Source organism: Paramisgurnus dabryanus, chromosome 10 (assembly GCF_030506205.2).
Source record: "Paramisgurnus dabryanus chromosome 10, PD_genome_1.1, whole genome shotgun sequence".
Lineage (NCBI taxonomy): Eukaryota > Metazoa > Chordata > Actinopteri > Cypriniformes > Cobitidae > Paramisgurnus > Paramisgurnus dabryanus.
The window spans coordinates 17,567,418-17,578,809 of NC_133346.1; the positions used below are offsets into that span (position 1 = coordinate 17,567,418).

Consider the following 11,392-nt stretch of genomic DNA (forward strand, 5'->3'; position numbering starts at 1 on the left):
CACTCGTAATTCCAATGTGTAAACGATCCAAAGATAAGTTCACCGACACAGTCCCAACTGCTGGCAGGTTTTTGACTAATGTTGTAGAAGATCTAACCGTTATTAATCTTCTACGATGTTATTCCCGGAATGAGTTGGTTGACGCGTTTAAACTTTAATTACCGTTAAGAAGAGTCCAAGCGTTGTCCTTGCTTTAGAGTGTAATCCATTTATTCCAAAACATTAAAACAGCATGACAAACATATCTATACGGTGGAACGGTCAAAAACCCTTTGCCCTTCCGGGTTAACACCTTGACCTCAACAATACATTTCCTATCTATATACCTGATGCATTCACAGATACACAGCGACACCTAGTGCAATAAAGACAACATAGCATCTCAATAGCAGCAGTAAAATTTGGCTGCTACAGGTGACATTCACCCAAAAAGGAAGCAGCGAGGCAAAAATAAATGTTTGTGGAGAGCCGAGCCGCAGGTCCTTTCAGTAAAGAACTGATTATATTTTAGTACACCAAACATTTCTGGACGCTTTGAAATTTGTATTGTAGCTCGATCGAGGCTCATGCCATGTATTCAGAGTAAATTTAAAAGTGGAACTTAATGTATAACCACAAAAAAAACATTCATAGCTTATTCACAGATTCATATTTATTACACTTCATACACACACACACATCTCCGTTGGGAGCAAGGCAAAATGTGCAGCTTGTGTTTTATTAGATGTTGTCGAAGCTAAAAACTTGTAAACCCTATAGGTGTTTTATATTTGCCCTCTTGATCCTCCTCGGCCTCTTGATCCTCCTCTTAAACCCAGTGCCCTGGTCACCATCCTGCGAGCCACTTGTGTGTCTGTTCGCGGCCTCTCCTTCACCGGTTGGATAAATTCTGTTTAGCAAGTATAAATGTCAAGAAAATACATAATGTAAAATCATGTTATTCCAAATCTATGAAGACTACAACTCCCATAATTCCATGCACTTTCACGGCATTATCAAGCAAGACTGTTAGTACTGTTGTTTAACAACCTCTAGCGGTGAAAATGACAAATTGTGCAATAGCTCAATAATCATACCTGCTCGTCTGTTAGCTTTCCACTTTGCTTTCTGGCTCCCCTCTGATAGAGGACGTGCCTTTAGTAATGGATGCTTAAGGGAGAGCGCCTGTGTAGCTAAACAGAACCGAAATGAGTCAAATATATAAACATGATATGCTGAATAATGACATGTAGTTTAAAATAATACCTGCTGACGGACTTGAAAATATACCGAGTGCATGAGTGTTATCTATCCACTTGATCTTCATGCCCCCCTCACTATAAACACACACAAAACAGAAGAGCGTCATTTATTTCTTCAGATCGATTTCTGTCCAAATGCAGAAGCGGATGTGACGCATTACCTGTAGCTTGCAAAAGCATCGAGGAGGTCGTCCGTTTTAAACATGCTGGGAAAGTCGTAGATCTCGATGACGTGGGAAAACTCATTTTGGTTGAGCCAGATGGTTACATAACCGGAGTAATTATTACAGGCATCCTTTATGACAACGTCTTCATCTTTCAGGTTGGCTTTGATCTAACAAATGCAGAAAAAATGAAACACAAAATATGTTTTATTGAGTTATTCTTGTAAAAAAATCTAGTTACTCACCTCAGAATACAATTTTTCATCGTCTTCACTGTCAGGTTCCTGGAGCGAGTGATTGCCACAATCTTCTTGGTCGTCTAATGTCATGGATGTAAATAAAGACACAGTCTGGTCCCAAGCAGGAGGAAAATATGAAGACCCAGAGCTCGAAAGCAACACAAATTCCTGATCATCCAGTGATTGGTCAGTGCCGTTCACTTCTGGCTCGGGATTGGCCACAAGCGTTTCCTTCGTGGAATCCTCTGATCTGTTGCCAAAAGGGTTGAGATTCTGTTGTTCGAAATCTGCTGAGTTTTCAGACACCTTCTGCCGCAAGACACGTGGGACGTAAATAGGCTTGTCTGGCCGTCTGGCTGCTCTTCTGTCGTTAGACTTGTTTTCTGGCGGTCGGTTGTTGAATCTGTCTCCCATTCTGTTGCTCCGATGATGTGGTGGCTCATAGGAAATTTGCTCGGCATCTCTGCAATCCTCTTCTGAATGTAACCTGTCAGAATGATTACAACGATGAGACATCACAATGTAAAGGTATTAACATTATCAGGGTCTCCACACCTTAGTTAACGTCAAATTCAAGGACCTTTCAATGACTTTCCAGGTACAATACCCTCAATTTCATGGACTAAATGTGGGGACACATTTCAAGTGAGAGCAAAGTTACATCGTGTTTCCCTTTAAGATATATTTTTACAGTTCCTTTTGAGGGAACTCGCGCGGTGACACTGTGGGGACGCCTCCAAAGACAGAGTTACAGGGACGCAGGAAGTATGGCAAGGGAGAGACAGCGTCTCGTTCCCTTCTTAAGAAACAACAGTTACATACGTAACCCAAGACGTTTTCATGTATCAAACACAACAATGCAAAAAAGCATTTTGGTATGAATCAACATTCGCAAGCAGAAGATACAAACATTTAAAGAGAACAGTTTAGCACGTGTGCTTAAAAAGTCTAGAATTTTTATGATATTATCCTACACTCCCCATGAAATATTAAAAAAGAAAACTTCTTGCATAAAATAGATTCAAGCACTTTCAATGACCTTTATCTATGCATGTATATTTTCAAAAACTTCCCAGGGCCTTTTTTAATCCCCCAGATTCACAAACTTTCAAGGATTTCAAGGACCCGTGGGAACCCTGATTATATAAGCTCTGCTAGCTTTACCTGAGATGAGAATAGCAGAGAACGGTTCTGCGGGCCCAGCCACCACCCACAGAAAAGGTGCTGAGGTCGGTGTGGTCCTCTATGGTTTTGTGAATCAAGAAGCGGAGTCGACTTGGAAGAGGTGGGAAAAGTAGGACGCTACAACAGAGAAAAAATTTAATGAGACAACATCCGAGGAGAAATGGGTTTTGGAATTTTAAATGTAAGAATATTTAAAGGGGCCATTTCACAAGACTTTTTAAGATGTCAAATAAATCTTTGGTGTCCCCAGAGCACATGTGTGAAGTTTTAGCTCAAAATACCATATATATAATTTATTATAGCATGTTAAAATTTACACTTTGTAGGTGTGAGCAAAAATGTGCCATTTTGGGTGTGTCCTTTACAATGCAAATGATTTGATCTCTGCACTAAATGGCAGTGCCGTGGTTGTAAAGTGCAGATTAAGGGGCGGTATTATCCCCTTCTGACATCACAAGGGGAGCCAAATTTCAATTACCTATCAATTGATCTTTTTCACATTTTCTAAATTGATGGAATCACTGGGGACCGAATTATAGCACGAATTTTCACAGTATTTTCACACTTAAAAATATTACTATTGAAAGGTATGTAACAATGCAGACAGACACCAATGGTGTCTTGTTTGTTTAAACTACAAATTTAACTCATTTATAAAATGTGACCCTGTGAAATTTAGGAAGTCTCATAGATTTGGAGCATCAAAGGATGATGTCACATTGATTTCAATCTTTGACATGACTATATTAAAGATAATGAAGTTATATTTTCACAGAATGATCTTTACATTATATAGGATGATTTTATGTAGAAAACAGCAAATCAAAAATTACTGTGTTTTCCCAGACTGGGTCACATATAATACTCGTTTTAATAAACTTGGTATAGTATTTATGTGTGTGATATTACCTTTTCTGCTCATTCCTCTTCTGAAATGTATAGATTTCCTCAAGGACTGTGTGAATAAAAGCAGCCTCTTGTTTTGGGAGGTAACAGCCATCAATGCAGGGAAGAGCCAGGGTGTTTAAAAAAGGGGATCTTTCTCCACACAAGATTTACACAAGGAGGTTTTAGTGGTTCCTGGTGTCATACGATAAGATGTTACAAATATATTAAACAGATTAGCAACTTACAAGTGATATCTCAAACTGTAACAGCTATACGAGTTATGCAAGTTATAGGACAGATTGTAACATAACTGTTAATTAAATCAAAATACATTTCCCTAACTTACCCAAAATAGGCCGTCGTTCTGACGAAGCAGCTTTTAAATGTTATTTTATTTTTAAGTATGATTAAATAAAAAATAATGAGAGAAGAATCGCATTTCAGGGAAGGGAAGTTACTTAAATATGAACACCCCTTACAGTTTAACGTTACTTATCTTTAGCATTAGCCAGCTAGCATATCTCTCAAATGTCACATAAAACTACAAATGTAATAGACAAATAATTAACTCACGTCTGTAGTAAATCTGTTAGCAACACCGGTAACTATTAAAAATGTGTTAAAAACGTAACTTAGACAGAAACACTACAACGATTATCTGTTAAGAATAAACAAACAGACAGACGTCACCGACGGCGAGATTGGTGAGTGGCGCACTCTAGTGGTCAGGAGCGGAATAACGTTCAAGAAATGAGATAACTTGTTCATGAAAACACTTTATTGAACGATACATAGTTTAAATAAGTGTCAAAAGATTTTCAAAAAATGACACAGATGCAAGACAGATAAAAAGATTTACGCAAGAAGTAGGTTAAACGGACAGCAGTAAGGACTACAAGGAGGTTATGCAATATTAAACCATGCTATTTAAGGACCTATTTATGGCATTTGTGTGTTTTCAGGATTATTTTGCAGACCCTGATAAAAGTACAGCAGTCCACTGGACAAGTGTAGTGTTAAAATGCTTGAAGGAGGAATTAAACACAGTATGCTATAGAGGGGCACTACATTATGAAGCACTGGAAAAGATTATAATGGTATCCCTATTGAAAAATCTAGCTAAGACCAGCATAAGTAGCTGGTTTAAAATGGCTGGTGGGTCAGCTGGTCTTCCAGCCTTACAAGCTAAGTCCAGCTAACCAATCCTAAAAAGTGATCAAAAGACAGCTAGACCAGCTTGCTACACCAGCAATACCAGCTAAAACCAAGCTGGGAGACCATCTTAAACCAGCTCACCATCTTATGCTGGATTTTTCAGTAGGGAATAACCTGATTACAATAAAAAATTCATTAAATACAATAAATTTCCAGACTTTCGTGTATACAAAATCAAAGCAAATTCAGTATTGTAAGAAAAACAGTTTTAACAAAACCATAACTGATCAGATCTCTCCGAAACAAGATTGTAAAAATCACAAACGATTTCAACATTTATGATGCAACTACTTTGTGACAGAACACTGTGCACTTAATCTATACTCCTCAATCAAGACAAGTATATACAGTAAACATAAGCATTATAAAAAAATGACAACATAAATTTACAATAAATTCAAAATAAGACATCAGAGGGCTGCTAAATGACAGAAATCTGATTGGGTGAGTTTCTGTAAGATACATTATAGAATCACTTTCTTAAAAAATAATAATAATAAACTGAAAATAAAGTTAGCATACACTATCTACATTTAAAGCAACAGGGTAAGGACATATTGGGATGGAGAAGCAGGTACTGAGTCCAGCAGACCAATAATCACGTTCCACACATGATCCTGTAAATAAAAATCACGTTTTGTAGTTCACTTCAATAAGTACCATTATTTAGAAAAATCTAATTTTAATAACACTCACCTTGGGTGTGTTTTATCTTGAGCCAATACTTCTATCCTCAAAAATAGTAATCTCCACCTTTAAAATTTGAGTTAAGAAAATGAACAAGGATTTTCCATTACCAAGTCACCTTTTGATCAAAAGTACTCCTAATAAAACATTTATTTAAGATAAATTATTGAAATATCACGATGAAGATTTACAAAAGTAATTGTGCTACCATATATTAAGAAAATATTCTCAATTGCAAACACTTTTTAAGAGACATGTATACAAAAAGGATACAACTCTGAGTCCTCTCTCTATAGGGTCAGTCAAGAGAAGCCCAAGAGGAGCATATATCTTCTCATTTTGCTCCTGGATGTACTTGGCGATCTTTTTCAGCACCTGAATAAAATGAACATGGTAACAAATTACAGATACATAGATAATAAGTATGTAGATGTAGTGTAATGTATCAAATGTGTCAAATACATGCAAATTCACCTTTTCATAATGGGTCTCCATGCAAAGAAAGATTGTGTACGCAGTGAGGCAGGCCAGACAGCCCTCCATATATGACCTTCCTCCCAGTTTCTCTGCCTCGGCATACAGATTATTCAGCGTCTGCATGGTCTCTTCAAACTGTTGCTTATCAATCTATCAATCAAACATACATATAATTCATGGATAAAAAAAGTGCAGTGTACATCTCAATAATAATTGTCATATTAATTTTCACAACTTCTCTAACATAATTGTCAAATGAGAAAATAGTGACCAAGCCATTTATAGTGTAGTAGGTGCAATTTCCATCATAAATGTGTGATAATCCTCAATTTAAATTAGCATTTACATATTTATTTCAACTAAAAAGTGGGCATGTACCAGTCCTGTGTCTTATTATACTGACTATCAGAAAAATCCGTTTTTACACACCCTGCTTTCCAGCTCTGATGGAAACTTGGTCTGAAACTTGCAGATGGTGCCAGAGGTGTAATCTCTCTGAACGAAAACCTTGGAGGCGACGGCGGCTTGCCGTAGGTCTTGCAAGCTGTGCGTCTGTATAAATAAACATAATACTTACTCAATACAATACGCATAAACACATACAGTAAACAGGCACAAACGCCCGCATATCACAGCCAAATATATCAAAATAATACCACTCAAATCTGTCGACAACACACAGCTCGTTTAAAATCAGGACTGTGATTGAATGTAATAAAAACACACTGATATAAAGCAAGATGAAAACTGGATATTGCGAAAGTTAATGATCGACGAATTATATTTGACGGACACAGATGAACGCTAACACAGATAAATAAATATCTAATTTATAAGAATAAAGGTTAGTCTAATATAACGTTTTACTTCTGTACTTAACAAATGCCAATAAACGTGTGGAAATAGTGACAAAATGTTGTTTTATTTTTTTATCTTCGTACCTCCGCCATAGTGGCTGCTGCTCCACTTCCTGTTGTTCAACCTCCTGTACTCCTGAAAATACAGTCCGGCAGAAACCTCTGCCTTGTTTATGAATTCCGCGTTTCACTAATGTCCTAAAAATAGAAATGTCAAGGTTTTGCCATACTGTGAAATTTAAAAAAAGCCCTTTATTAATTTCTTATTAGTGTCATCGACACGGATTCGTTTTGAGTTATTTAAAGGGGTCATATTATGAGATTTTGTTAAGATGTAAAATAAGTCTTTGGTGTCCCCAGAGTGCTTATGTGAAGTTTTAGCTCAAAATACCCCACATATAATTTATTAAAGCATGTTAAAATTGCCACTTTGTATGTGAGAACAAAAATGTGCTGTTTTTGGTGTGTCCTTTATAATGCAAATGAGCTGATTTGATTGAATTGCAAACACTGATTGCAGTGATGGTGTTTTGTTGAAATTGAAACTCAATTGTGCTGTCAATTATTTTTTTCTCTCTCTCTCTCTCTTTCTCTCTGCACTAAATGGCAGTGCCATGGTTGGATAGTGCAGATTAAGGGATGGCATTATTGTAATTTGCCTTGCTACCTACCTCACAAAACAGGCTAAATCTAATTTCTCGCGTACCTGCAGAGAATGATTTACTTAAACAAAGTTACTGATACTTATAGCATGTTAAAATTGACACTTTGCAGGTGTGAGCAAAAATGAGCTGTTTTGGGTGTGTCCTTTTAAATGCAAATGAGCTAATCTCTGCATTTAATGGCAGTGCTGTGGTAGGATAGTGCAGATTAAGGGGTGGGATTATCCCCTTCTGACATCACAAGGGGAGCCAAATGACCTATTTTTTCACATGCTTGCAGAGAATGGTTTACCAAAACTAAGTTATTGGGGTGATCTTTTTCACATTTTCTAGAAGCACAGGGGACATGATGATAGCACTTAAATATGAAAAAGTCAGATTTTCAAGCTATGACCCCTTTAAGACTATTTTGACAACACATAAACGCTGTTTAAAATTAGACCCCCCACTTATTTCACTAAATTACTGTTATTATAACAATTCTAATAATATACTGTAAAAATAATCAAAATAATAGTAATTTAATTTATTTAATTCTAACATATGCCATCAGCTGTTTAACAGTTTATCCATTAAAAAATTATTTGTAATGTAGTGTGTTTTGGGACTTATTTCAGTAGGATTTAGTGGTGCCCTATTGGTTTCCACACATTACCAGTAGAGACCCACAGAGATCATTATAGGTGTGAGCTGCAATTTGACCTCATTAGACGTACGCACAACTATAATGAGCCCTTTAGGGGTGTATTGCTGAAGATGGAGTCCAATGGAGGGAAATGGGTGGGTGCACAAATGGCCAATTAAACTTTGCTTTTATTTCAGTAGGGTTAAGGTAGGTGGTCAAGTTCTGTATTCACTCGTATAAAGAAGTAAGGCATCTGTGTTAAATCACATTAAATGTTAGGAAAGAGAGAGGACTCAATTATACATATCATATTAAATGTCTCAAAAAGAAATAAAAAAACAGGAATTATATAACATGTAACGTAACTTGGAAATATTTAGCAGAAGCTTTGTATCATTTTTGTTTCCCCTACAATAAACAGAGAGGTGCTAGATAAGCCCCGCATAATTAAAATCTGAAAGTAATGACAGACTGAATTAATTTAAAACAGACATGATCTCACCACATACTTTGGATAGTAAATAGGTATTTGTTTGCCAGCATTCAGACAATACTGTCACAACATTTCGGAAATCAGGAAATGGAATGAGAACATGGAAAAGTATGTTTTTAATTCCCAAAAAAACAGCCCTAATTGTCCAGCTGGTACTAACATTTGAAAAGCAATCTCAGCCTTCTTTAAAATGCTTACAGCTTACCGTTAAAGCGTACAGCACTGCATCAATTCTCGTTTTTTCATTCATCTATTTGAAATCCAAATTTTACTTCTAGGTGACATTCAGCAGATAATTATTTATCAGGAGAATGCAGGAAGTTTTATATGCAATCTCTAAAGAGACACCTAGTACATATTTCATGATACAAAATAGGCTCCAGCATTCAATATTTACCATTACTTACCTCCTTTCAGACATTTTCGGTATGTTTTAGTACAGTGGTTTTCAAACTGGGGGCCGCGAGATGGTGCCAGGGGGGACCCAGTTTTATGACATTTTATAAAATACATTCATTTATCTTAAATTCTGTGTACTTAAACCTAAATAATAATAAGTCAACTAACCAACAGCACTACTAGGTATAAGTTTATGTGTTTTGTTTAATTAAAATATTACATTTTAAAACTGTTTTTGTCATAAATTTTCTTTCGGGGGGCCGCGAAAAAATGCAGTGTACACAAGGGGGGCCGCACGCTGAAAAAGTTTGGGAACCACTGTTTTAGTACATAAAATATGATTGCAACCTGCAGTGGGTTTTTTCATACACTGACAATGTTACAATTGGCAATATTATGTTATTTACATGATTAAAAGCATATTGGTAGGGACTGCAGTAATGTTTTAGTTTTACAAAAATTGGAAGAGTGTTATTTTTTATGTAGAGGGTAACCACACATCACTTTATCTGTATTTACTTTACTAAAATTTTTTTACTTCATCTGCAGTTTATTTGTTTCAAAGTTTGCTCCCTCCACATGTGGCCTTTATGATCAGCCGAAGTTTTCCTAAAAGTTTCAACTGAGGTAACTTTAGCACTGTAATTAAAACAAGAATCTAACAATCATGCAAAGTCTGTAAAACATTTTGTTTTGAATCATTTGAACTCCTCCATACAAGTGCTGTTTAAGAAATCCAGTTAAAGAGCACCTATCGTCCGATTCACGATTTTACATTTCCTTTGGTATGTAAGTGTGTATTAGTACATGATAACAATATGCAAAAGGTACAAACCTCAAAGTAAACAATGATGTGAGGTATCGTTTCCAACGTAAATCTCTTTTCTTGGACTGCAACAAACACACAGATTGTAGGCAACAGATTGTTTACTTCCTGGGTCTATTGACGTGGACACGACCGACATTATCATAATTCCTCCCACTTTGACTCACAGCCTTTAAGTTAACTCCTGTTAGCATTGCATTGTGACCGAATCTTTCAAACATGGTAAGAAGCGTCACATTTCCGGCTCACGTCAGAGGTATTCAGGCCAATCATAATGTACAGATTAGCTGGCCAATCAGGGACACAGCGCTTTTCAAATTAAAATTAGCGTTTTTTAGAAAGAGAGGGAAATCTGGAGCTACAAAAATGTACGGTATGTGGAAAATAATGTGTTTTTTTATCCATAAACCACACAAACACATTGCATTATACCAAATACACAAAATAAAGTTATTTTTAGCAATAAAATAGGTGCACTTAGCTTTGAGCTATCCCAACTATACTCACATTTTTCTTTTATATTCTTCACAATACTCATGCAGTCTTTTATTAATCATTTTTATCTTGTACGCTGTCAGAAAAAAATCACTAGTTTTGGTACCTAAAGAGTTGATACCTGAGAGGCACATATTGGTACCAAAGAGTGCATATAATTCAAAGGTACATAATGGTACCTATGTATACATATCTGTAACTAAAGGATTTAAATATAGGGCATTTTAAAGGGTACTGCCCCTTTGCCTTGGGATCTTGGGATTTTTGATATTTTTTTGTGACAGTGAAAGAATTTGGATGGCCATTTTGATGTGCATACATTGACCTAAAGAAACCAATATGGTCAAAACCCTGCAGTTAATGTTGTATCAATGAATTATCGAAAGAGTTTACTACATATAAAGTAATCTAAGTGATCTACAATGTCAGCAAGATACAGTATGTCAGACATGCACCTAATGTATGAGCTGAGGCTGTTTCAGTATAATAAAGATATTTTGTTTAGAGATAGAGCCCAAAACCATGTAAGCCCATATCTTTAAAAAAAAATCTGATTCCAGCAAACACATGAGTGGAGACTACTTTGAATGACTCTCATTTATATCTCTAAGCTTCTTACAACGGGTGGTCTCAGAGGAGGGATACATGTCAGTTCAACACCAGTGATTTCCCCTCAATGTACAATAGCTTTCCCAAAACTACATAAGCCTGTATCGAATACCCCCAGAACATTTGGTCCAAAAAAGAAGCATAAAAAGCTATCTTATGTGTTATCCAATTTTATTTCCATTTGCAAAATAGAAAATGTCTAATTCATTTAAGGACTGTCAAAAAAAATATTCCAACAGAAACATAAGTGGAGACTTTCATAAAACTTTGAATGACTTCCATTTATATCTCTAAGCTTCTTAGTGCAGATGCTCTCACAGGAGAGGTGGA

At 36.2% G+C, this 11,392-nt stretch overlaps 2 protein-coding genes across 2 annotated transcripts; both read right to left on the minus strand.

Annotated features, from left to right (window-relative positions):
- Positions 1-415: 415 nt before the first annotated feature.
- On the minus strand, positions 416-3,884 carry r3hcc1 (R3H domain and coiled-coil containing 1; the record flags this gene model as incomplete). Its single annotated transcript, XM_065290182.1, has 7 exons — positions 416-889; positions 1,077-1,172; positions 1,246-1,316; positions 1,403-1,575; positions 1,651-2,131; positions 2,809-2,946; positions 3,739-3,884. Coding segments are annotated over 7 exons (1,230 nt in total), but the record flags the coding sequence as incomplete, so codon positions are not given.
- Positions 3,885-4,473: 589 nt separating this feature from the next.
- On the minus strand, positions 4,474-7,129 carry golga7 (golgin A7). Its single transcript, XM_065290506.1, has 6 exons — positions 7,038-7,129; positions 6,526-6,648; positions 6,094-6,246; positions 5,893-5,994; positions 5,629-5,685; positions 4,474-5,549 (listed from the first exon to the last, which is right to left on the minus strand). The coding sequence occupies exons 1-5, from the start codon at positions 7,044-7,046 to the stop codon at positions 5,641-5,643; spliced, it is 432 nt and encodes a 143-aa protein (XP_065146578.1). The 5' UTR covers positions 7,047-7,129; the 3' UTR covers positions 4,474-5,549; positions 5,629-5,640.
- Between the last annotated feature and the right edge of the window lie 4,263 nt (positions 7,130-11,392).

Coding starts and splice junctions, on each gene's coding strand:
- golga7 (XM_065290506.1), bottom strand. Junction 6,247..6,525: donor CATCAGAGCTGGAAAGCAGG/GTGTGTAAAAAC, acceptor TTTGATTGATAG/ATTGATAAGCAACAGTTTGA. Junction 5,686..5,892: donor TAGAGAGAGGACTCAGAGTT/GTATCCTTTTTG, acceptor CAAATTTTAAAG/GTGGAGATTACTATTTTTGA.